The sequence below is a fragment of the Podarcis pityusensis genome (genome assembly GCF_964106645.2).
Source record: "Podarcis pityusensis genome assembly, chromosome: 9".
Classification (NCBI taxonomy): Eukaryota; Metazoa; Chordata; class Lepidosauria; order Squamata; family Lacertidae; genus Podarcis; species Podarcis pityusensis.
Window position 1 is genome coordinate 11,196,019 of NC_138034.1, and position 27,526 is coordinate 11,223,544.

General features: G+C 45.1%; 1 protein-coding gene across 1 annotated transcript; it reads right to left on the reverse strand.

Moving 5' to 3' along the window:
- Positions 1–1,462: 1,462 nt before the first annotated feature.
- CCKAR (cholecystokinin A receptor) lies at positions 1,463–27,526 on the reverse strand. The gene is made up of 5 exons (XM_081020102.1): positions 27,175–27,526; positions 24,119–24,364; positions 11,291–11,552; positions 7,249–7,376; positions 1,463–2,105 (listed from the first exon to the last, which is right to left on the reverse strand). The coding sequence occupies exons 1-5, from the start codon at positions 27,281–27,283 to the stop codon at positions 1,579–1,581; spliced, it is 1,272 nt and encodes a 423-aa protein (XP_080876228.1). The 5' UTR covers positions 27,284–27,526; the 3' UTR covers positions 1,463–1,578.

Sequence of the window (27,526 nt, forward strand, 5' to 3'; positions counted from 1 at the left end):
AGACTTGGCTGGATCAAAGTGCTCATTGTTGGATTAGCCTAGCTACAACACTCTGGAATGATGCAGGTCAGAGTAACTTTACAGTGTATGCCATTTTCATATTGAAACAATTCCCCACAAAACCTTAACTCTGCTTTGGTCCTCTCCCCAATTCAGATTGAAGGGGCCTAGTACAAAAAAACCTGGACCTAGTTGGCAGGGTTGATTCACTCAGGAGTTGCTACTTTGCCTGCAAATTTAATCCAGTATATCTGAAGGAGCATCTCTACCCCCATTGTTCTGCCCGGACACTGAGGTCTAGCGCCAACGGCCTTCTGGCGGTTCCCTCACTGCGAGAAGCCAAGTTACAGGGAACCAGGCAGAGGGCCTTCTCAGTAGTGGCACCTGCCCTGTGGAATGCCCTCCCACCAGATGTCAAAAAGAAGAACAACTACCAGATTTTTAGAAGACATCTGAAGGCAGCCCTCTTTAGGGAAGCTTTTAATGTTTAACAGACTACTGTATTTTAATGCTTTGTTGGAAGCTGCCCAGAGTGGCTGGGGAAACCCAGCCAGATGGGCGGAGTATAAATAATAAATTCTATTCTATTCTATTCTATTCTATTCTATTCTATTCTATTCTATTCTATCCATTTCTATCAAAAGAAAAAATGGCTAGCAACCCCCCCCCCCCCCATTTCCCTATAATCTAAACAGGGAATGACCATAGCTTTATTTTTCTAAATTGGGATTCAGTCCAAATCAAGTTGTTTTCTGAAGTAATGGATTGGCGTCTGAACCAAATCTTGAGGTCAGGGCAACCGTCTAATAGCTGCAGTTCAAAACATTGACAGATCAAGTGATTGCTGATTGCTTTGTTTTATGGTTATTCCCACTAATTAGGAACATAATAAGCACTCTGCTAGATCAGATCAAGGCTTCATTTAGTTGGTTTGGGATTCTTCCAGATCTGATGCGTACCTCTAGCTATTGTGTGAAATTGTCACAGATAAAATAACGGTGATTCTTTGTGGAAGTGCCTGGACTAAAAATGTGATGTCAAAGCCTATTGGCAAAGTCTCTTGCTTTTGGGGATGAGTGACATTTGCCACCCTTTATTTTTTTCCTTTTGTGGGTGGACGTTTCGCCGCACAGCACCCATTTTCCATCTCTGAAATGAAATCTCTTCTTGTTCTTGGTGGGGGCAAATAGGTGGTTTAGTGTTTGGCCTCAAACCCAACTTCTGTCTTGTCTTCTGTTTCTTGGTAATTTTATCAATCATTTCTGACAAGGCAGGTCCCCACTGACAGCCATTCTTTTTGGCCTGAGAGTTGTTTTATGGCGGTGCTCATGACAGTTTCTCAGCCTCTCCAATGTGCCCCATGGCCTATCGTCACTGACCTTTTCTACCTGAGGTAACTTCTATCTATTTTTGAGACCCAAAGCCGAAAAGTGTTGCCGACTGATGGGAGACCTTTCACAAATTATTTTTCTCCTACACTTTACTGAAGCATGTTCGTACAAAGGCATGGCAGATGGTTTAAACACAAGTCAAGACCACAGAAGGAGATAAAATAACCGTTCCCCGCCTTGGGCATTTTCAGGGAGGAGCAGATGCAGTCATGTGGGTGTAAGAATACCTGGAAAGCGTTGCTCCTGTGGTTCTGCCTTCCTCCTCCTCTGCCATCTCTGCTCTGGCCACTGGAAGCTTTTGCTTGGCGCAGCAGGTAAACGTCGCCAGAAAACCCATGCGGAAGCGTTTGTTCATGAAGCAGTAGATAATGGGATTCACACAAGCGGAGGTGTAAGAGAGCAAGTGTATGAAGGAGATGGGGGCTCCCGTGAGAAGCAGTTGCGCCGACATCTTGTCGAACGCACGCCAAGCGTTGACGCTGAACACCGGCGTCCAGCAAATGAAAAACAAGATCACTATCACTATCAGCATTCGGATGACCAGCTTCTTGGCCATCAAGTTAGCGGTGGAGCAATTGCTTCGAGGCCGGTCAATTTTGGAGATGCTCCTATTGGACGGAAACTGTTGAAGGGGCATCTTTTTCTTCTTCTTGCTTTTCTGCAGATAGCACCCATCGCTATCTTCAAATTTGCTGCTGGTGCTGGTTTTCCTTTCTGTACGGGACGAGCAAATGCGATCACGTTATCAAGAGCACACAACATGCGAGGGCACAAAACCCGCCGCACGGCTGGCAAAAGATACACATAAAAATGTGCAATGAAATATCTTTTGAAGGCCAGTGTGTGAGATCAGGTGTGTGTGAGTGTAGGGGGGATGTTTTTCAACTTCTGAAAGCCAAGGCACACACTTTGGGCCACTGAAATTAGAGGCATGCTTCAGTCTTTGCATCCAGAAAGGGTTGTGTAAGAGTGAAAATTGCCCACCTTCATATGACAGGCCCCCGCCTTCTGGTGTACTGTCTGAGCCATATCTGGACTGAGGTAATTTCCTCTGTGACTTGATATGGACCAGTGCTATATGGATGGTGCTATATTTATTTATACCCCACTTTTTCCCCTGACAGGGACTCAGGGTGATTCAGAAACAGTGTGGCAGTTGGAACATCTGAGGACCGGGGGGGGTGTGGTGCACGGGAACTTAATATACAGGTGGCAACCATTTTGCACATGTCCAATTGACATGTGACCATTGAAACGTGGGTCCTTTTGGACTCAGAAGAGGGCAAAATGGGGGGTGGAATAGGGGGCAGAATGACGGCAGGGTGGAACAGGGTGTAACAGGCTTATGCACACTTTGTTGGGGCCAGGAACAGAGCCCCCACATATAATGGTCGCCACCTGTATCCGTACTTAACCTGAAACTGTTCTTAACCTGAAGCACCACTTTAGCTAATGGGGCCTCCTGCTGCTGCCGCACCGCCAGAGCACGATTTCTGTTCTCATCCTGAAGCAAGATTCTTAGCCTGAAGCATTATTTCTGGGTTAGCTGAGTCTGTAACCTGAAGCGTATGTAACCCGAGGTACCACTGTATACCTTTTCTCCTTCCTGGTAATTATTACTATTGAGCATATTTTAAACAACCTGAAGGAGCACCTCCACCCCCATTGTTCAGCCTGGACACTGAGATCCAACTTGGAGGGCCTTCTGGCAGTTCCCTCACTGCAAGAAGTGAGGTTACAGGGAACCAGGCAGAGGTCCTTCTTGGTAGTGGTGCACGCCCTGTGGAATGCCCGTGACCTTGGGCTAGTCACACTTCTCTGAAGTCTCTCAGCCCCACTCACCTCACAGAGTGTTTGTTGTGGGGGAGGAAGGGAAAGGAGAATGTTAGCCGCTTTGAGACTCCCTAGGGTAGTGATAAAGCGGGATATCAAATCCAAACTCTTCTTCTTCTTCTCCTATCAGATGTCAAGGAAATAAACATCTATCCAACTTTTAGAAGACACTTGTCTTCTAAAGTCAACCTCGTATCAGAAAATTTTTAATGTCCAATGTTTTACAATTTTCAATGCGCTGTAAGCCACCCAGAGTGGCTGGGGAAACCCAGCCAGATGGGCGGGGTATAAAATTATTATTATTATTATTATTATTATTATTATTATTATTATTAGGTAAAGGGTCCCCTGACCATTAGGTCCAGTCATGACCAACTCTAGGGTTGCGGCGCTCATCTCACTTTATTGGCCGAGGGAGTCGGCGTACAGCTTCCGGGTCATATGGCCAGCATGACTAAGCCACTTCTGGTGAACCAGAGCAGCACACAAAAATGCCGTTTACCTTCCTGCCAGAGCGGTACCTATTTATCTACTTGCACTTTGACGTGCTTTCGAACTGCTAGGTGGGCAGGAGCAGGGACCGAGCAACGGGAGCTCACCCCGTCGCAGGGATTTGAGCCACCAACCTTCTGATCGGCAAGTCCTAGGCTCTGTGGTTTAACCTACAGCACCACCCGCATCCCTGCCTCAATAGCTTATTGTTTAATTAGTTAGTTGTTAGGGTAGAAATATTCAAAACAAATAATCAATCCATCAATCAATCAATCAATCAATCAATCAGTCAGACAAAGTGAGCTGAAAAGTCTTCAAAGTACATACAATATTGTTACAGGTCGCCTCAATCTCTGCCCGAGCGGTGCATGAGTTTCCAGGGGTCTTTTCTTCAGAAAATTAAGGCACAACGGAGGCTAATGGTGTCTCCATGAAATATGATTTATTTGCACATATTTACAACCTAAATCTTTCTGTGGAGGGCATGCGTAACACCTCAAGACTGTCTCTTGTCGTTTCTCTTCAGCAAGCTTGGGTCTGGAGCAACAGCTCCTTGGTCTCTGGGTACAGCCTCTTCTCCTTCTCCTTCTCCCCCTAAATCCTTGCCAAACACAACTCCCCTTTCCTGCTAACATTGCCCACTGTAACCCTGGCAACTTCACCCTCTCTGTTCTGCAGAGTCTTCTGTCTTGCCATGGCTCCCACTGCTAACGACTGGCCATTTCAAGCCTTTGTCCGCTAATGGTTTCTCCCTAGCAAGCCATGTCACGCTGGCACAGCTTGTTATCCTAAACTCAATCCAGCAATGTTTGGCCCAATTTTAGCCTATAACCTTTATTAATTCTAACTTTTGCTAATTTCAGGAATTATGGGTGCCCGGACACATATTTATTTTGATCTCAGGGTATTGCCTGGTAGTCTCGTGCTATTTTGGTGCAATTAATGGCATAATAGCAGTTGATCATTCGCTGAAAGTGACTTCTTTTGTACAAAATGTTCTGCTAACAGAGGCCTCCATTTCCATCAGGATTAATTGCATAATAACACCATCTAGCCTCGGAAAAAACACGCTCAATGATTATAGTACACTGCTAGGCCCATTGACCAGCTGGCACCGTTGGACCCGATGTCAGTGCAATTTTGAGCTACCCAGACTCATTTAGCTTACTAGTAAATATTTCTTTCTTCAAAAGGCCTGTTTTGTAATAGGCTCCGTTAAAAGCAAGGCACTTTCCCCTCTGCTCAATTGAAAATCTTTTTTTCCAGAGCCTCTGGGATTCTGGTGAGATTAGTTAGTCAGGAGACAATTTCACCTGAAGCTGGAGAGATGTGGTTCTTGTGAAGCTTTGATATCACAAGTTATCGAATAGCTCTGTAACCCCCAACCAAAAAACCCGTCAGATTTGTGATTGTAGCCAGGGGGTGCTCTTTCTATTTAATCCTTGCTATTGATCGTTAATGTCTGATTAGAGTGGAACTGAGTCCCAACATGGCACTTTTTATTTTTATTTTTTAGTAGAAGCAGTGGCAAATAATCATTTTAGTTTTCGAAACTGGAAATGTCAATCTCTTGGAGATACACAGAGTCAACTGAGTGATCTCAATCTCTTTGGGTGGGACCAGATGCTATGAACAACAATAACAAGATAATACAGTGGTACCTCAGGTTAAGAACTTAATTCGTTCCAGAGGTCTGCTCTTAACCTGAAACTGTTCTTAACTTGAAGCACCACTTTAGCTAATGGGGCCTCCTGATGCCGCTGCGCCACTGGAGCACGATTTCTGTTCTTATCCTGAAGCAAAGTTCTTAACCTGAAGCACTATGTCTGGGATAGCGAAGTGTGTAACCTGAAGTGTATGTAACCTGAAGCGTATGTAACCCGAGGTACCATTGTAATAATAAATACAGGTGTCAGCCCTGTATTTCCATGGTTGTAGCCAGGATTGATGTTAGGGGGCAGGCTTTATGTCAGTGCAGGGCAGAACCTCAGCTAGTTACATATTTTTGCTTATTTTTATTGATTTTTATTGACTGGGGGGGCAACTGTCCCCTTCTGCCCCCCCCCCCCGGCTACGCCCATGTGTGTGTATTTCTCTTATTTATTACATTAACGCGTGGGTGCTATTGATTCTAAAGGTGGGGAAATCAGTAGACAGGCAGAATTTCTTAACCCTTCCCCACCTGCTGATTTCCCCCCCTGTATGAGCTCTGCAGACGTTTCTAAGTGACTTCTCCCACCGCCCAATCCAGCTATCACAGGCATAGGCAAACTTGGCCCTCCAGATATTTTGGGACTACAACTCCCATCATCCCTGACCACTGGTCCTGTTAGCTAGGGATGATGGGAGTTGTAGTCCCAAAACATCTGGAGGACCGAGTTTGCCTGTGCCTGAACTAGAGGGATCCTAAAACTGGAAGGAGCCTTGGCTGAGGGGGAAATACGCTGAAGAGGACAGGAGGGCATGGGAGAGTTTAGGCACCTCCTTTACTGTAAGTGCCCCCCCCCCAGGGGCATCCTCATTATTCCTGAGGTAAACTAGGATAACTCTGGTCTCTGTTATTAGGATGTTTTGAAACATAATACCTTACAACAATTACTTATAATTGATGCTTCTGGTTTTCCAGATGGGAATACTATTTGTAAATAGATTGTAGATTTATTGTAAAGAGGCAGGAAAGGGTTCTTGCCGAGAGATCCCTGCCTGAAGTATGGAAAGCTGCTGTCAATCAATGTCAACAATATCAGGCTTTCAGAATGCAGAGTTAAACTAAATTATCAAATCATCAATTCTAGCACGCAAGGGGGGGGGAACAAAATAATATAATTTGGCATCTGAACAATTAGTGTTATTAATTGTATTATAATTTGGAATTGTGACAATGAGGCTTTTATTGGGTTATTGTAATTGAAAACTAATAAAAATTATTAGACAAACAATACTAGGCTAGATGGAGCAAGGGGTAACTTGGTACAAGGCAGTTTTCTATGTAACTTTTTTATGGTTAGTTCTATATTGCTTGTCTTGGAATACAGTGGTACCTCGGGTTACATACGCTTCAGGTTACAGATTCCACTAACCCAGAAATAGTGCTTCAGGTTAAGAACTTTGCTTCAGGATAAGAACAGAAATCGTGCTCCGGTGTTGCGGCGGCAGCGGGAGGCCCCATTAGCTAAAGTGGTGCTTCAGGTTAAGAACAGTTTCAGGTTAAGAATGGACCTCCGGAACGAATTAAGTACTTAACCCGAGGTACCACTGTACCGTTGTATCTATTCTTGTTAAAAGTGAATGAAAATACCAGAGGGGAGGGAACGCAATTGCACACATCCACAAATGCACACATCCACACACACACACACACACACACACACACACAGAATAATTAATGCTTTAAAAAAAATCCTGGCTATGACTCAGAGACATTTGCAAGACTGCTCTGTTGCAGCTTATTTTTACCAGGAAAAAAATGTCTGCTCGTCACATTTTCACATCTGCGTGAAAGAAGGAGAATGGGACTGGTCATGAAGATTACCTCGTGAATACTTCCTCTGACTGACATCAAATTTGATCCCTTGGTAGAGCTCCAAGGAGATTAAGCCATACGCAATGATCATTATGATCCCTGGGATAAGGAAAAGGATGAGGAGCTGGAAGATGTACCTGCAGAAACAGGAAGAGAGGCTTAGACCAGCAGAGAAAAAGTTAAAATATTCTTAGCATCTTCTTTCTCATCTCTGGAACGGGCTAAAGTTGATTCTGGGTGCACTGCCTCCTCTTGTTTTAAAGCCGAGTGTAATTATTATAGCTCACAGTTGAAAAGGATATAATGTTGGTAGTATGACTTGTCAGAGTTCACAAAAGATATCCCACAGTATTTGTTCTGAAACATGGAAAGGTTTACGGGAGGTTTCTACCCCTTTTAGTTGCTCAGCTCACTTTGCAGATCAGTAATTCCTAATAATATTGTTAAGTTGTGGGTGAACATATCAGACGACACAGCGATTCTTCAAACAGCTCTTGTTTATTCACAGGCCAGAACAGAACTGAACTGAAGGGTTCAGCCAGCCTGCTTATATAGAGCTCCAGTACAACATAACTGTAACAACTTTCTGTAACTATCCAATCAATGAATGTCACTTTCGATCCCTTATTTGCATATGTGGACCTAAACTATCTACAGTATCCCCCTGCTGGCCCAGGGTGAGAACTTCAGTACATAACAAATATAATTATAATTTTTTACTTATACCCCGCCCAACTGGCTGGGTTTCCCCAGCCACTCTGGGCAGCTCCCAACAGACTATTAAAAATACGATAAAACATCAAACATTAAAAACTTCCCCAAACTCAGTGACGCGGGAGACAAGTGATAGTTTTGTAAAAAAAAGTAGAATGGTCCTACATTCGCTCCCTCTCCCCCGCAGACAGTTTGCATCTTGGATGTGCCACTGAAAATATAATATGTCAGATGCCCTGAGTACTACTTTGTGTTTGAAAATAAAAAGGTAAAGGGACCCCTGACCATTAGGTCCAGTGGTGACTGACTCTGGGGTTGCGGCGCTCATCTCACTTTATTGGCCGAGGGAGCCGGCGTACAGCTTCCGGGTCAAGTGGCCAGCATGACTAAGCCGCTTCTGGCGAACCAGAGCAGCGCATGGAAACGCCGTTTACCTTCCCACTGGAGTGGTACCTATTTATCTACTTGCACTTTGACGTGCTTTCGAACTGCTAGGTTGGCAGGAGCAGGGACCGAGCAATGGGAGCTCACCCCGTAGCAGGGATTCGAACCGCTGACCTTCTGATCTAATCAGCAAGTCCTAGGCTCTGTGGTTTAACCCACAGCACCACCCGCGTCCCTTATGTTCGAAAATAGGTGTAGGCATAATCGCCGTTCATGCTTGGCAGTTTGGGTAGAAACGGCTGCAGTGCCTGGCTTCAGACAAGGTGTGACAACATTTAAGGAAGCAAAGCCTACTCAAATGAGTCCTGGATCCCACTCCAAGGTTCCATGATCCTTGGAAGTCCAGGTACATAGGGGTTGACATACATAGGCTTCACTACATGAGACATCTCTGCAACTTCATGGATGTTTGGGGTAAGGGATAAAGGGTGTAGAAATACAGTCCACAGCCCCTTTCTGCTTATATTCCCCCTTTTAAGTGAGTTGAAAAAATACGTGCTCCACTCCTTGAATGCTCAAGCCACAATGTTATTCCTTGAAGGAGAACTACCTGAAAATGATTTACAGATTGTATCTAACTCCAAGTAGACTTGCTAAGATATATAATACTGAATCAGATAAGTGTTAGAGATGCAGTGAGACTGAGGGGACGTTCTTTCATATGTGGTGGACCTGTAACAGGGTATTGGGAAATAATCCATAATGATTTGGGGGGGGGGGAGTTTAAAAGTACTTTTAAACCCAGAGTCTTTTTTGTTGCGGATAATTCAGATGAAATTCCCAGGTGTCAAAAAAGGTTATTTATGTATGCTACTCCTGTGGCCCGTGTTTTGTTAGCCCAAAAATGGAAAACGAACGAGGTCCCAACCAAAGAAGAACGGCAACTCAAGTCGACAGAATATGCACAACTCGCAGACTTAACATATAGAGTAAGAGAACAAGAAGAACATGTGTTTAAAGAAGATTGGAAAATGTTTATTGAATATATGGAGGAAAATTGTGTTTATATGAAAACGTGGGCAGCATGAAGATAAATTGAACAATGTGAATAAGTTTTGATGGATGTAATGATGGAATACTGAATGGTTTAGTTTATATGCAGGGATTTATGTTTTGCAAAATGAACCATGGACAGAGAAGAAGGGAAGTTATTGATATTTTAAGGTTGTTTGAATTAATGTAAAACAGAAAATCTAATAAAAAATGTAAAACAGATACTCTAATCAAAAATTCATGGGGGGGGGGGAGAATGCTCTCAAGCCACAATGAATTGGTTTGCCTTTGAGTTGTCACTATTCTCTGTCTTTCCTGAAACAAATGAGCACAGCTGCCTCTGTGGAATTTATTATCACTCTGATTGTCTGAATTCTGCAAATCCCAAAGTGAACAGAGAAGGGCTGTAGCAGCAATTACACATGACAGGCTTGTTTTTCAGCACTGTGTCTCATAACCAGGACATGGTTTGGAGAGGCTGTGTGATGAAACTCCTGCCCCCTCCTGGCCTTTGAAACGTGCTCTGAATTTTGCATCGCTCCATGGGAACTTGAGGCGGCGCCCCCGTTAATAGGTGCAAAACAACTATGGGCATGAGATCCACACCCCCAATTAACTCCTTTAAGAGGTGATGTGGAAGGGGACCGCCATGCAATTTACCATCTACCTCCATCCTCACCCACAGCCCTTGCACAGCCACTTATCTGCCACAGAAGGTCTGTGCACATCTCCTATACGTGCTTCTGGGGGCCTGCTCCTTCACAGAGCTGTCCTGGGGAAGAGAAGATCAGTTGGGAGGGATGTAATGGCTGGTGTGTTGCAGTGTGCATGTGCCAGCCCAGTGGGAAGAGGCAGGGAGGGAGAAGAGCTCAGTTGACCCCTGTATGGGTTCTCTCCTACATGTGCAACTTTTGAGACCTGGGCTGGATGGTGTTTATAGTAAACTGCCTGGAATCCATTGGAGGAAGGTTTGAAAATATTTGAAATAATAAAATGCCCCAGATAGTGGAATTAATTTAACATGGCCAATGGTTAGTGGAAGTTGGTTGTTGGCCTCCACCTGTCTCACAAGACAATGGAGTGTGCCTCTGGGGGGAAGCAAACCACTGGAGCTCATAACTGCTGCCTCCCACATTGTTTCTGCTGCAGTAGCAGCACTGAAGTGACCTCTCCAGTGTGGTGTAGTGGTTAAGAGCGGTGGACTCGTAATCTGGTGAACTGGGTTCGCTTCCCCGCTCCTCCACATGCAGCTGCTGGGTGACCTTGGGCTAGTCACATTTCTCTGAAGTCTCTCAGCCTCACTCACCTCACAGAGTGTTTGTTGTGGGGGAGGAAAGGAAAAGGAGATTGTTAGCCGCTTGTGAGACTCCTTAGGGTAGTGATAAAGCGGGATATCAAATCCAAACTCTTCTTCTCTCTGGAGAGCGAGCCTGGGCAGTGCATAGGGAGGTCGTGGGCTGCCCAGATGGCAAGACACCCCCCCCCCCACTAGGCCTCGCTGGTGAAATATAGAAAGCAGAGCAATACACTTGGCACCAACTTGGCTGTTGGAGTTGCCGGAAGGAGGCGTACAAGATGCTATCTTGGGGACTCGACTCTGGATTTGTGTAGGGTTTAATCCTGAGCCTTTTCTTATCCTGAAGATGTCCCGCAAGGCAGTGGGCAAACTGGCCGATGCAGTCACCATGTTTATAATAGGATGCAGCAAACCCTTCAACGTTGCACTTATTTTGCCCCGCTGACAGGCTGAAGGACTGGCTGTCCATAATTTGGCATATTAAATTGTACCAACAATAATGCCATCTAATACCATCTCCCAAGAAATGCCATATTCCTATCTATCTATCTATCTATCTATCTATCTATCTATCTATGGATATATATTTAAATCTGTTCTTACCAAGATTGCTCTACTACTGGGTATGGCCAGTGCAGGCGACACATGTTCGCTGTGCTGTTGTCGATTCTTTCAATCGGTTTCAGCTTGCTGTAAATCGGATACGGCGTCATGATGGCAAAGGACAGGCCCCAGGTTGCAGCGATCACCTTCAAAGCGTGAGATTTTGTCTGCCAAACCCGAGACTGCAATGGCTTGCAAATAGCACCATATCTCTCCAGGGATATTGCAACCAGGCTGAAGGTCGAAACGCTGACTGAGACACCTAAGTGCATGAGGAAGGGGGAGGAAAAGGAGAGTAGAGAGAGTAAATGGTTGTCTCTTGTTTCTTTTGGCAAGCGGTGGGAATCAGACCAGTAATAACCAGCAGCATAGCAATAACCTATCTGCCAGCAGCCAGCAGAACCATTCAATCTCCAGGCCTCTATGGCTGGACTCAGCGGTTCCCAAGAGACCTGGCTTCTGTGGATGATGTTCCATTTGGATCAATAAAAGCCAACCTGCCCTATTATGGGGCATTTCAGATATATGAGGATTTTTAAAAACAATAAAAAAGTATTGATTGATCAGTTATTTGAAATATTGCTACCGTCTGCTACCTGTAATCATTTACAGGTTATACTGAAACAGCGTGTTGGGGCATTTCCCAGCCAATTGAGTTTTCATTTCTTTCTGCAACAGAGTTCTTTTTACAGAAATTTTTCCTGCATCTTTTACTTCCTTACAGCAGCAGCAGCAGCATTCCAGCTATCTCTTAGTGAAATTCCCATTACAGGAATAAAGAGTCTTTATTATTAACAAAACTTTACACCTGGTCATTAATAAAGAAAAACAACAAAGAAACATAATCATTTTCTCTTTTTAGCCAACCGGCCAGAGACCTAATGTTTATTCATTCACATACTCATTTAAACTGACCCCAACTTAGTTGATCGCATGCCCTGATAAGGACACCTGTTGCTGGGGAAGTTTTCCGTTGCCTAGCAACTTGCTCAAGGCTATTTACAAGTTTCTTCTAGAATATTCCAATGTCTTCTATTTACAAAAGAGGTCTAAAACAATTATTTGTGGTGCAGAGAAAACAGATAGAGAGATGCTTTTCACCATCTCTCTTAATACCAGAGGTCACCCAGAGAAATTCAAAACAGACAAAAGAAATCAGACAAAAGAGAACATTCTTTCACAAAATGCATCTCCTCTAAACTTTTCAAATAATACCACCTCAGAGGATTAACTGTGGCCAACATTACAGAGCACAAAAGCAGATAGATGACTGTTTGCCTTGATTAGAAAACTCCATACAGACCCAATAATTAAATGCGGAACTGAAGGCCACTTCTTTCTATTTAACAACTCGGTTTCAGAATTACAAAACGCTACTTATCTTCCCATATGAGTTTGGCCTTACAAAGCAAATATAACAATTTTTTTTCTGTGCAAAGTAAACACGCAATTCTACGCCGACGACACTGTTCTGCTGCGGAAAAGTTATGGGACGGTACTGCATATCGGAGAACTTTTAAATGTCAACTTTGCTGAAACTAAACTGGGGAACTGCTCCATTTACAATGAGAAGTTGCCATTTGATGAGCAGGTTACTGAACAAGTTGTGCGGCAAGCGAATTGTGGTCCCCCCGCCCCCCCCTTTCTAGATAGAGGATAAATAATGCTCAAGACCCAGCTGTAGGTGAAAACAGAGAAGTTTTTATTGCCTATATGCTGAAGTAAGCAGGGTTGGCATGGTATTGGGTCAGGAGCCATAAACACATGACTTCTGATCTGAAGCCTGATACAACAACCTGGCATACCTGCTGCAGAATCCCAGTGTATAAAAAACTCCGTGTGGCGAACACTGAGATTGGCATCCTTCCAGTAACCTGAGGTGAGAGGTGTCCATCTCAGCACATCCTGAGCACCCCTTAGGATGGTCCCTCTTATTTTTATTTTAATCATTTTATAACACAAATAAAAAACCCAGACAGAAAAGACAAACAATACAAACAAATTCTTGTCATATCCTTTCTAAACATTGTTAAGTGGGCTTCCCCAAGTCCCACCTATCTGATTTTCATTTTACTTCATCTTTAGCAGTTTACATATATCATAATTTCTAACCATCTTTTTTTTAATCGTACTTAAAATAACTGCACATTTTATCACTTACAAATAATACTGTTTTAAAATACCCTATCTTCTACTTCTAAGCCTACAGCCTATATCTACTTCCAAAGCTATTCCAAGGTTTAAATATTAACATATTTTTTCAAATATTCCTTAAACTTCTTCCAGTCTTCTTCCACCGTCTCTTCTCTCTGGTCTCGGAGTCTCTCGGTCAGTTTGGCAAGTTCCATATAGTCCATCATCTTCATCTGCCACTCTTCAATAGTTGGTAAATCTTGTTTCTTCCAATTCTTCGCTAACAATGTTCTCGCAGCTGTTGTGGCATACAGAAAAAAAGTAACATCCTTTCTGGGGATTTCACCCCCCACTATACCAAGTAAAAAGGCTTCTGTTTTTTTAGTAGGTACCCCTTATTTTTAAATCCTACCCAGGGTTTCAGCGAAGAGTCCTTCCCAGTCTTACCTGAATATGGCAGGTACTGTTTGCCTCAGACGTTGTGGCGCTGTGGTCTAAACCACTGAGCCTCTTGGGCTTGCCGATTGGAAGGTCAGCAGTTTGAATCCCCTCGACAGAGTGAGCTCCCGTCACTCTGTCCCAGCTTCTGCCAATATGAAAGCACACCAGTGCAAGTAGATAAATAGGTACCACTGTGGCAGGAAGGTAAACGGCATTTCCATGCACTCTAGTTTCCATCATGGTGTCCTGTTGCGCCAGAAGCGGTTTAGTCATGCTGACCACATGACCCGGAAAACTGTCTGTGGACAAACGCCGGTTCCCTCAGTCTGAAAGTGAGATGAGCACCGCAACCCCATAGTCGCCTTTGACTGGACATCACCGCCTAGGGGTCCTTTACCTTTTTACAATTGCAGTGCTCTACCACTGAGCTATGCCCCTTCGCCAAAAATATAATATTCATTTTATCAAAGCCAACAATGCAGGATTGGGTAGTAGGGTTGGGGAACCGGATCAAGCAAAAGAAGCAGATCCAGAAGTGGTTAACCCTTCACGGGCCATCTAGACTCATGGATGGTTAGGCCAAATTCAGTTCTATTTACCTGAAAAGCTATAGGATGGTTATAGATCTGCCTCAAAAGGAGGAGGGCAGAACCCTACTGCATCCCCGACCCCCTTCAAGCACTGTGTGACCGACGTACTTCAGTGTATAATATAAGCTGAATTAAAGAAATAAACATATAGAGAAACTGTGGGTCTAGCCAATGCAGACAGCTGGACCGTTATTTATCTGCAGCCCAGTTGGGAGAAATATATTATGGGCAGACTGGTAAAATTTGCGGTGGCTGCTCAGAAACCGAGAACACAGTTTGTTGAAACCAATGTAGCAAATAGCAGAGATGCCCATCTGTATAGCATTTGCCATTTAGACCTTTTTAATAATACATTTGGAACTAGTAACTCGTTCCTGTAGTTTTATGAGTATCTAATTAATTAAGGAAGGATAATTTCTTGTTCCTGATTCTCGGAACGGATAACCCTTTGACACGCTGCACATTAACACTCAGGAAATGGCCTTCAACATGAAACAAACTTTTCCATTTCGTTTATAGGAAAGGAGTCAATATAGTTCTGACAGCTGGCCTGATTTAAAACTGTAACTCTTGACGCGTGGCTGTATAATTCAGCTACAATCTGTATCTAACAGAGCAGAAAATTAGATTATCGGTCAAAGATGCAACCTTGCACTCTTCCCTGTTGCTCCAGGTCTGCAGTGAGGAAGGTCACTTATGCTGAACTCAATGCATTTCTTCAGAAGGCCCAGTGGTTTGCAAAATAGTGTCGGGGGAAACACTCTGCCAGGGAGCATCTATGGGCCCTCTTCTTGCATTACTCCTGCGAAACAGGTCCATGCATTGCATAGGCACCTCTCTTCTTCTTCTTCTTCTTCTTCTTCTTCTTCTTCTTCTTCTTCTTCTGTAATCCCTCATAGCTGAGTAAGATTTGTCTTCCATGACACGGTCTTAACAGTGAGTCCGTAAGTGACTGTGGAGGCCAATTCTGGATCCACACATCCTTTCACAGTGGGGACATAGGTTTCCAGGTGGGAGTTGATCATGGTGAGGGTTTGCCAAGCGTGCCCTCCTCTTAGCACATTTCTCCCTTTTGTCCTGAGTTTGAGCATCTTCAAAGTCCACGACACCTTTGGTAAAGGCTGTTCTCCGATTGGAGCGCTCGCAGGCCAGTGTTTCCCAGTTGTTGGTGTTTATACTACAATTTTTTTAAAATTTGCCTCGGGAGAGTCTTTAAACCTCTTCTGTTGACCACCAGCATTGCACTTTCCATTTTTAAGTTCAGAGTAGAGTAGTTGCTTTGGAAGACGATCATCAGGCATCCGCACCACATGAACAGTCCAACGAAGTTGATGTTGAAGAATCATTGCTTCGACACTGGTGATCTTTGCTTATTCCAGTACACTGGCATTTGTTCGCCTGCCTTCCCAAGTGATGTGTCAAATTTATCAGAGACACTGTTGATGGAATCTTTCGAGGAGCTGGAGATGGCATTTTTAAGTGGTCCATGTTTCACAAGCATACAGGAAGATTGGCAGTACAATAGCTTTGTAAACATGCATTTTGGTTTCCCTGCGAATGTCCCGGTCCTCAAACGCTCTGCACTTCAATTGAGAGAAAGCTGCACTTGCAGAGCTCAGGCGATTCTGGACTTTTACCTGCATAGGCACCACCAGGGAAGTGATGTGATGTTGCGGACAGATAAATAATATACAGAGTAATCTTTTTTAGGTAGCTGGTGTCTGTTTTGCTTTCTACCTCAAGAGATGGAAAGGATCCCAATGATCACCTAGTCCAGGCATGGCCAAACTCGGCGGTCCAGCTGTTTTGGGACTACAATTCCCATCATCCCTGACAACTGGTCCTGTTAGCTAGGGATGATGGGAGTTGTAGTCCCAAAACAGCTGGACCGCCGAATTTGGCCTTGCCTGATGTAGTCCAAGGCCCTACAATGCTCAATGGAAAATAAGTCCGCTCATCTTTTATCTGGTGGGCAGCATTGTGGCCAGTCAGCCGAGCCTCAACAGTTTTCCAAAGTGGGTGTGGAGGTACGCTGCCTCCCCCCACATCACGACCGGCTGCTCATCTGTGCTGGGTACAGCCCCAGCCAACCTGCTGCCAGGGTGAGTGTGGCCGCAGGCAATTTAATTGTGGCACGGCAGGCCGGCACCCCATTCTAGCCTCTTTGTCGGACCACCCAACACACCCAGCCTCTTTTCATGCTTTGCTCTGATATGACCTTGCTATGGGCAATTGTCGGCTGCCATTTTGTTGGGGCCGGGTAGGAATTTCTCCACTTGGCAAATTGGCACCGGCCATTTGGTTTCCGCCTACCTAGCAGCAATCGTCACAACTTTTGTGAGGTTAGGCATTGGGTAAGCCTTTGTTTGGTTGGAGGGGAGGTTGTTGCTTTCGCCTTCCCCTCCTCAGTAAGGGTATCCTGTTAAAGGGATCTGGGGGGGTGGATTGTATTTGAATTCCAGACATGGGCTAGGGCCATGTCACAGCCCTTATGGGCACCCCTCAGGGTGCCACTATCCGCTGTAAGTCATAGAGCACCCTCTATTGGTGGTTTATCCTTCCATGGACTCACTGCAGACAGGCAGGAGTCAAGATATAGCCTGGCTTCACCCCAATGCCTAAGCCAAACCGCTCACATCTGTAACCAATAAAGTTGTGGCCTATTTGAACCCATAAACCAAAATACTCTGTGTCAGTGTGTTTTATTGTTCTCCTGGGAACTTTGTGGCTCGGGTGCCTTGGCACGCAACTTAGGGGGCTCCCACAGCCAGGTGGGTCTCAATGTACAGTGGATGCTCAGGTTGCGAACGTGATCCGTACGGGATGCACGTTCGCAACCTGCAGTGTTTGCAACCCGCAGCAGCGCGTCTGTGATTCGGCACTTCTGCGCATGCGCAAAGCGTGATTTAGCGCTTCTGCGCATGTGCGACCCCCGAAACCCGGAAGTAACCTGTTCCGGTCCGTAACCCGAAAAAACGCAACCTGAAGCGTCTGTAACCCAAGGTATGACTGTACAGTGGCACCTTGGGTTAAGTACTTAATTTGTTCCGGAGGTCCGTTCTTAACCTGAAACTGTTCTTAACCTGAGGTACCACTTTAGCTAATGGGGCCTCCTGCTGCCACGCCGCTGCTGCACGATATCTGTTCTCATCCTGAAGCAAAGTTCTTAACTCAAGGTACTATTTCTGGGTTAGTGGAGTCTGTAACCTGAAGCGTATGTAACCAGAGGTACCACTGTATCTCCACACACTGAGAGGGCGCCTGGGAAAACACCCAATAGCCTCCTATGGCTATGCATTTTAAGCATAGTCTTTTAGGGGAGATGGTCTACTGTTACAGATTTTCCTCTCCTGGTAAGCTTCCAAGAACACAAGTTGGAAACCACTGTTTTGACTTGAAGAATGACCGTTCCCCACATCAAATGGGGGTGCCTTTTGTGCGGTTGCGCACAACCCCCCCAATCTAATGCGGCTCCCGCCACTACAGCCTGAATACGCCCCCCCCAGGTGGGACACCTGGAGGTAGCCGCCTACCTCTGCCAGTTACCCAATGCCAGCTGAAGGGGGGTGTTGCCAGGAGAGAGCTGGCCAGGTAAGGGGAGGGATCGAGCAGCTCACACAACAGTGGGTGGAGGTTACCTGGGAGTTCCAGTCAGCTCCAGAGCTTCTCCCACCCTGCCCTCCCTCAATTAAGCCTTCTTTTGCAGGTTAACCTCTTCTCCATAGGTACGCGGGCGCTGCTACGTTATGGTCGCTGTTGAAGGGCCGGAAAGGGATTTTCCTGCATTGGCAGGTTTTGCCTCTCCCGTAGCAATACATCACAACTTTGGTGGTTTCAGGCCTTGGGCGGAATCCTTTAGTCTATCTTCCCTAAATGGGGGGGGGCATGAAGCGGTGACCCCCCCCGTGGCGGCGATCCCAGGGTTCCCCGTTAAAGGGGTTGTTTTGAGGGGAGGCATTGGCCATACGCCGTTAGGTTGTCATCGCTCTCCCCTACGATGGTGGCGAAATGGGGGGCAGGCTCTCTGCTTGAACAGACGTTCTCCAGAGCCAGGCCAATCCCCACATCATAGCTGTCAACTTTCAGATTTGGCTTATAAGTCAGCTCCACGAAGGTACCCATGCCAGAGTGAGACTTACTCCTGCGGGCGACCTCACAAATTCGATACCAATAAACAAGGGAGTGCGCCAAGGATGTATACTGGCTCCCTGCCTATTCAACCTATTCATCAGCGACATGCGAGCACCCCTAGTCAACTCATCTCCAAGTACACACGCGCCTAGACTAGCGGATTACCGCTGTCCACTCCTTTTATATGCGGACGATGCGGTAATTCTATCTTATACACGTGTTGGACTAACCAGAGCTCTGAAGATCTTTGCCACGTATTGTCAACTCAACCAATTAACCATCAACCATGTTAAATCTAAGATTCTGATTTTCGCCAGAAGTCGGAGATTATACGAATGGAAGCTTGGCGGAGCAAAAATAGAGCAAGTCCTAAAATTTCAATACCTAGGAGTTATTTTTCAATACAATTTGGGGTGGAAAGCACAAATTCAACACCTACTTAATAAGGCCAAAACTCTGTCATATGCGCTCCTCCGATTTTTCTTTTCGGATGGAGCTTTGCATGTTCCCTCGGCCCTAAAGGTGTTCAAGGCAAAAGTGGTTACCGCGCTTGCCTATGCTGCCCCGCTCTGGGCCGTGATGACAGATCTTGCTCCTCTTGAGACTCTGCAAAACCAATTCCTACGTCGGATCCTAATGCTCCCCCTGTGCGTAAGTAACGCAGCCATGCGACTAGAATTGAAGATCGCATCCCTAGAAACTTGCCTGTGGAAGCAAGTCTTCAGTTATTGGTTATCATTGTGGCATAGATTACCAGACCATTACCTTGTCCAATGCTTATGGCGAGATGAATTCTCCAGCCTTTGGACTAGTAGAATTCATGCCAAACTCCTGAGTTACGGAATCTCTCCCTTAGATTCCCTAAAACTAGATCAAATCACTGCTCAAAGACTGATCCGCCAAAGACTGGATGACATCGATTTACAGCGAAATTATACGCTGGGGGGAGGTGTTTGTTCGCCCCAGAACATTGGTATTACTTTAACTTACTGCGTTCCATCATACCTCTCCTCCCTTTTGACTGTTGCCCATAGGCTGGCCTTCACCAAAGCGAGGTTTAACGTTTTTCCCTCCAATGTCCTGAGACATAGATTCTCAAAGGGCCAAGCCTCCGCCATGTGCGAATGTGATAAGGAGACGCTGGAGTCGCTTCAGCACATTATGTTCACTTGCCCCTTGTTCAACGGGCCACAGGCAAATTTGTTGGGATCAATCATGCAGAAACTAGAGGGTACCCCACCAAAATTCCACCTTGCCCAAATCTTGCAGGATAAGGATACCCATACGACCCTGAAAGTGGCTAGGTTTCTGGTCGCTGTCCTTACCCAAAAGCGTTGCCAAGGAGCACTACAAGCTAATTAAGGCGCAGTATGTCATTCCATCTCATAGTATTTTATTGTTACAGTGGTGTTTTAGCGGCTGTTTTTACCCACGTGCACAAGCTGTTATTTATGTCTTGTTTTTATCTGTATGGGCCTATGGCCGTAATAAATATTATTATTATTATTATTATTATTTCAGATTTGAAAATAAGGGATCAGCAGCCTCACGTGTCCCAGGGACAGTCTGCGGGATATCTAACAATCCGGGATAGCAGCGGGAAATGGCAATGGAATAAGGGAATTTCCCACAAAAAAAGGGAAGGTTGACAGCTATGCCCCACATATTCTGGATAACCCTGATGTCCCCCAGATCCCCAGCTGGGGACTGGGAGGGATAAACGCCCAATGCCTAAGCCAAGGTCTCTCTACATCTGAAGTTTTAATAAAGTTGTGGCCAAATTTTAATCCCATAACACATTGTCTTGAGTCATTATTTCACGCGGGTGTCGCCCAGGGTCAGGGGGTCTCTGCCTGTCGGTGCAAAAACATCTCCCACTTATTCCGCAACACTGATAAACGAGCAAAAGCATGGCTCTTGATTTTAACGTTGCAATACCTGTGATTTTTTTTTTAAAAAAACCACAATTTCACTAATGTAAAGGTTTGGGTGCCAAATGTAAAACTTATCTGAGAAAAGGCATCCTATATCTTAAGACGTAAAATGTATCTGTAATAAGCGAAGTGTTGAAGTCAAAATATACTATGTGTGACTATAGCTTTTAGCAAGTTAAGGTATCTCTTACATAATAAATCCACAAAGGGCTATATATTGATGCTGTTGTAAATGTCGTGGTGATATATTCCCCTGAAATGTCTTTATGGCGGTAATTACCAAGAAAAAGGGCAAGCGTCCATCCCTCAGATTTTATATCGGCAATTAACTCTAACTTGTTGACTGACATTTTTTTATGTTTCACTGTTTTATTGATCATCTAATCAAAAGTGTTTCCCAGTTTCTTAAAAATGAACTTTGTCTCTTATTTTTATTATAGGTTCTTATTTTGTGGGGGTTTTTTGCAGAGGTTTTTTGGACGTAGGTTGCCCAAGACAACAGATTCTCTTATCTGAGGAACAATTTGTTTTGACTTCACAATCCTTCACCTTCTTACTCAGAAATAAATCCCACTGAGTTCATCAGGCTTTCTCTCAGGTAAATGTATATAATATTGCAGCTTGAGACAATTTCCCCCCCTATGCTAACAACTGAAAACCAAAACAATTAGCAATTCTACTAGAGAAAGACACCCATGTCCTGTTTCTCATTACATGCTTGTGTTTATGAATAATAGTAAAAATTGAATTAATCCTTTTCGACAGTCCTAGAAATGGGTCTACTCTTGAGTAGAAGTTAGTTGAATTACATCCATTATTCCTACACACATAGGATATAGTTCTCTACCAAGGAAGAGGGACGACAGCCCAATCCTAACCCTGTCTACTCAGAAGTAAATCCTGTTGAATTGAATGGGGCTTACTTCCAAGTAAGTGGGGTTAGGTTTATAGCCCTACTTACTCAGCTGTGATCCTTAGCATATTTAGTTAGAAGTTACGTAGCAATATAAAAGTCGATTTTGTACATTTAAGGCAAAACCGGAGGAGAAAATGAACCACTTGTTAGGTTTGCTTGAGACTTAAGTCTGGAATAATAGAATCATAAAACTGCAGAGTTGGAAGACACCCTGAGGGCATCTAGTCTAACCCCCCGCAAAGCAGTCTGTTGACTTTGGTTAGTAATTGAGAAAATTGCAGAATCCGTTCTACTTGGGCTGAACGCAGCTTGTTGCTACTATTTCTAACTAAGCAATTTCCCAAATCTGCAAGGCTTTTCAGTCAGCCTTGATTGTTGGCAGGCAGGTATCAAAGCAAATTATATCCCTTAAGGCTCATTTGTCTCTCAAGCACCTAATGGCATGCCCACCCAGTGTTTATTTGTTACATTTGTATTGTGCCTTTCCTCCAAGGAGCTACAAATACCATCGCAGCCTTGGCACAGCTCTGAGAGTTGGGCTAGAGGGAGAGAGAGAATAAGTGACTTGCTTTCACCCCTTCCCCTCCAGCCACTGCACCAAACTGCCTCTGCTCTAGACATTTGTGCCAGTTGTACCACAAACCAGGCACAGGGCCTTCTTGGTAGTGGCACCCGCCCTCCCATCAGATGTCAAGGAAAAAGACAACTATCTGACTTTTAGAAGACATCTGAAGGCAGCCCTGTTTAGGGAAGTTTCTAATGTTTGATGTTTTATTGTGTTTTTCATATTCTGTTGGGACCTGCCCAGAGTGGCTGGGGTAAGGTAAAGGGACTCCTAACCATTAGGTCCAGTCATGGCCGACTCTGGGGTTGCGGCGCTCATCTTGCTTTATTGGCCAAGGGAGCCGGCGTACAGCTTCCGGGTCATGTGGCCAGCAGGACTAAGCTGCCTCTGGCGAACCAGAGCAGCACATGGAAACGCCATTTACCTTCCCGCCGGAGCGGTACCTATTTATCTACTTGCACTTTGACGTGCTTTCGAACTGCTAGGTTGGCAGGAGCAGGGACCGAGCAACGGCAGCTCACCCCATGGCGGGGATTCGAACCACCGACCTTCTGATCGGCAAGTCCTAGGCTCTGTGGTTTAACCCACAGTGCCACCTGTATCCCTGGGGTATAAATAAATAAATATTATTATTATTCCCATTTCACTGCTGTGCTATGTATCTCAGGAGTGTAACAACGCCCTTCCAGCACCACATCCCAGGAGCCCAAAGCGAGACTGGTACCCCCACCCCACCCCCCAACTATCCAGAGGATGCATGATTAAAAAACTAAGAATTGTGTCTTGGTGGGTAAGGCTAAAAACTTCTCTAGCCCAATATTCTGTCACTGTTATGGCTTTTCACCGACATTTTGGGTACGTAATAATGTCTTAAAAACAAACATACAAAGTACCATTGGACCAATGGTGCCTTGACCATTCTTGAATCTCTCGCTCAAAGTAGAACTGATGGGTCCCAAAAGAGAAGATTTTAATTTGAACCTTTGCTGAAGAAGCAGAGGTAAATAAAAATATGGTTTTATATGATAGGCGGAGACGGGGGTCTTGTCTCCTGGGCAGCCCAGGACCTCCACGCTCACTGCCCTGGCTTAGACCCCGCAGAGGTTACTTTGGTGTTGCTAACACAGCAAAAACAACACAGGAGGCAGCAGTTACGAGTTAGCGGTCTCTGCAGCCACAGCAGGCGCTGTGATTCTCCAGCAGTTTGGCTTTACTCACAGAGACTCACTCCATTGTGTCTCGGGACAGGCAGATGGCAACAATCACAGCTAACAGTGGCCCCTGGGGAGCATGAAGGCGATGCCCCTCCCCACAACCTAATCTCTCATATGTAAAAAAAAGGTAAAGGTAAAGGACCCCTGCACGGTGAAGTCCGGTCAAAGGCGATTGTGGGGTTACGGCGCTCATCTCGCTTTCAGGCCAAGGGAGCCGGCGTTTGTCCACAGACAGCTTTCCAGGTCATGTGGCCAGTGTGATTAAAACCGCTTCTGGTACAACAGAACACTGTGACGGAAACCAGAGTGCACAGAAACACCGTTTACCTTCCCACTGCAGTGGTCCCTATTTATCTACTTGCACTGGTGTGCTTTCGAACTGCTAGGTTGGCAGGAGCTGGGACAAAGCAATGGGAGCTCACTCCATTGCGAGGATTCGAACCACCGACCTTCTGATCGGCAAGCCAAAGAGGCTCCGTGGTTTAGACCACAGTGGCAGTTGCACACACTGGGCATAGTCAGGATTTTTGTTAGGGGGGCAAACCTTTTGTTGGGGGGACAAAACCTCAGTTATCTATGTATTTTTTATTGGTTTTTATTGATTTGGGGGGTAGCTGCCTTTGCTACATCCATGCATCAATGGTCAAAGTGTGAAACTTTATTGACAATAAATAGGTGGGTGAGGAATCGGGAGCAGGCAACAGGTCTGAAATGAACTAGAAATCCATGGCTCTAAAATTGGACTGATCCCAGCCTATGTAGCAACAATATAGTATTTCTAGTCTGTTGAATAGCTGTGAGGGTGGTCAACCTCCCAATGGTGTGGAAGATGTGGTCTCTGAAAGCAGAGAGTTTGAAAACGACTTGGCATATGTAGTCAAAATGTGGATGTTCATCGACTCACCCATGAAGTAGCTGGTAAGTTTGCAGAAAGCAATGCCGAAAATGAAATCTTCCAGGAGGTTGGGAATGAGCGTGAAGGGCATGCAGAAGAAGCACAGCATGAGATCGCTGATGGCCAACGACAGCAGGAATATGTTGGTCACCGTTCTCATCCTCTTGTTCCGGATCAGCACCACGATCACCAGCGTGTTGCCCAAAACACTGAGCAGAAATATCAGAGAATAGAGAAGAATCCGAAGTGCTTGGTCTAAAGCAAAAAGCAAAAAACAGTCTGTCGTCATAATTGGAAGAGGCTGCGCAGTCACACTAAGTTGTACAGAATTTATTTTCTGTCTGCATTTTACAGATAGTCACTCAACTGACAGATTTTCCTATTCCCTCCATTGAGCTTGGAAATTAAGACCCTGTTGTTGTTGTTATCTGCCCTAAACATTTAAAGCAGTCTTTAAAAAAAATTATTTATTTGGTTTTTCAGCTTAAAATTTTACAATCACATATCCAATGTACAACATAAAGACAAGATTTCAAGGAATCTCCTGGACTTCCATGCTCCCCTTTGTGGGTCGTACTATTAATCAATTCCTCCCGCATCTTTTATTCAAATCCAAACTCTTTACCTCTTCCATTATGTCCAGAATTCAACCTTAAACTGCAAGTGATATTCCATTCCCACTAACGATTTTAACTGTTTACAATGGTCTTTAGGATAAGTTATAAATTTCCCCCATTCCTTATTAAAATTTCTGACTCTTCCGGTCATTTTAGCCAAGTTAATGGACTATGCAGAAATGGCTAAAATGACATTTGAAGCAGTCTTACGCCACTTTGAACAGTCCCGGCTCCCCCCAAAGAACCCTGGGAAATGTAGTTTGCTAAGGATGCGGAGAGTTGTTAGGAGACCGCGGTTCCCCTCCCAGAGCTACCATTTCCAGAGTTCCCTGGGAAGAGGGATTGATTGTTGAACCCGCCTGGGAAATGTAGTTCTGTGAGGGGAGCAGGGGGGTCTCCTAACTACCCTCAGCACTCTTAGGAGACTACAGTTCCCACGATACTTTGGGAAGCCCTGGAATGGTGTTGCTTTCAATGCACAGTGCAGATGGGGCTGTAAGATGGACTGGGATTCTGCGCCCTTCCTAGTTGCAGGAAAGAGGTTATTTCAGCAGGCGGCAGCTCTCTCATCCTTGTCACACGAAGCCTGCCGGACCCCTAGGGGTAACTTGGAGGGCTGGCATTTTTCAGACCTTGCTCTTTCTTTCTGCTGCCATCTTGGCACACTTCTCAAATGCCCTCTTCTAAACGACGACGCTTGCAGGCCCAAGAGCCCTGTCCTTCTTTGCAGCTGTTCACCCAGATATGCAAAGGGGTGTGTGTGTGTGTGTGTAGTAGGCATTTGCAAGGGACAAGTGTCAGGCAGGAGGGAGGATAGGGTGCAAGGGGTCTATGCCTCCCTTGTTGTTGTTTAGTCGTTTAGTCATGTCCGACTCTTCATGACCCCATGGACCAGAGCACGCCAGGCACTCCTGTCTTCCAGTGCCTCCTGCAGTTTGGTCAAACTCATGCTGGTAGCTTCAAGAACACTATCCAACCATCTCGTCCTCTGTCGTCCCCTTCTCCTTGTGCCCTCCATCTTTCCCAACATCAGGGTCTTTCCCAGGGAGTCTTCTCTTCTCATGAGGTGGCCAAAGTATTGGAGCCTCGGCTTCACGATCTGTCCTTCCAGAGAGCACTCAGGGCTGATTTCCTTCAGAATGGATAGGTTTGATCTTCTTGCAGTCCGTGGGACTCTCAAGAGTCTCCTCCAGCACCAGAATTCAAAAGCATCGATTCTTCGGCGATCAGCCTTCTTTATGGTCCAGCTCTCACTTGCCTACATCACTACTGGGAAAACCATGGCTTTTACTATACGGACCTGCCTCCCTAGCAAGCCCTATCTCTGGTTGCTCTCCTCCCAGCCAGAGGCCTGAGACTGTGTTTGCCTGTCAATGGAGCGAGAGCAGGGCAGGTACATACAGGAAAGTTACAGGGTGAAAGCAACTGCTGCATGTTGCTTCTCCCCTGCAAATACCTCCCCTGCCTCCGATTTGCACATCAGAGACGGAGATGGGGCTGGATTTCTGTATCAGCTGCCAAAGGACATATAGTTCTGCCCTAAAATGTGAAGGAAGCTATAAATTAAAATGTGAGGCAGTGCTATATTGACTGCTGTGAAAAGTGTGGCAACCAGCCCTTCTAGATAGGCTGGTGTAAACCAGAGATCTGGTTGCATTTGGTCTCGTTCCTTCTGCTGCGCTCTCAAGCAGCTCAGTTCTGGTCTATAAGGAACACATCTCATGCCTTTTCTCAAAGGCATAGCATATTCAGCATCTGGTACTTCTTACAATATAACCCTTCTAAATTATGCAGCTTGCAAATCCCTATTTTTATCCACTTAGGAATATATCAGACAACAGGTAGCGTAATATATGACTCTGTGTTTTGACACCTTTGGTATAAAACACACACACACTCATTCTAAGTCCTTCTATATGCAGTTCATAATAACTGCAGTGTGTGTGTGTGTGTGTGTTTTATTAAAATAACTTTTAAAATTGCACCAGTGTTTCAGCTTACTCTTTGCATTTTCTGCCCTGCAATTGTTGCAATTGTTCAATTTTCCAGCAAACATATACATTGCTTTGTAGGCGTAGTTACCATCAGAAAGTAAAACCATTTATTTTGACTTTCCACTCTCATTAAAAAAACAAAACCCTGGCCATTATTAGCAGCTTTTGGAGGTTCTGGGCAATGTATTTGATACTGACGCTTTATTCTCATTTCGTGGACATGGTTTTAATTGCTGTATTTTGCTGTTGTCTTTCTGCCTAGTGAGCCACCTTGGTATTCATTTGGAAGTGAAATGTGGTATATAAATGACTAATTATTATCAGCAAATGTTTTCACAGAGCTTTGCTTTAAAACCCTTTATCAACTGCTTATCCTAAACTAGTTGCAGGTGAAGTGAATGGTGTTAAAAATGCATATGTATTGCTACAGATATATAAATAAACTGTACCCTACCTTTAGGCTGAGAGTGATTCGGGCAGAAAATGGTGTAATTTTCCAAGCCAAGCTTGCACAGGAAAGCAGGAATATTGCTGTCAAGTAGGCTGTCATTACTTAGATCCATCCTTCACTCTTCAGAGTTTAGTTTCTAAGGCAGCAAGCATAGTTTGGGGACTACCAGTCCATTATTTCAGGCCTAAAAGAAACCTGCAGCGGTGGGCTTTGACAAGAGTCGCTGTCCAGAGTTATTCTTCTTCAGCCACCCATCAGGAGTGCTTAGTCCGTGCAATTCAAAGAAGATTGGGGACGCTTGCTTTGAGGACGGCGTGAGGCAGCTTAAATGCCGCAGAGAGAAATGCAGGCATGC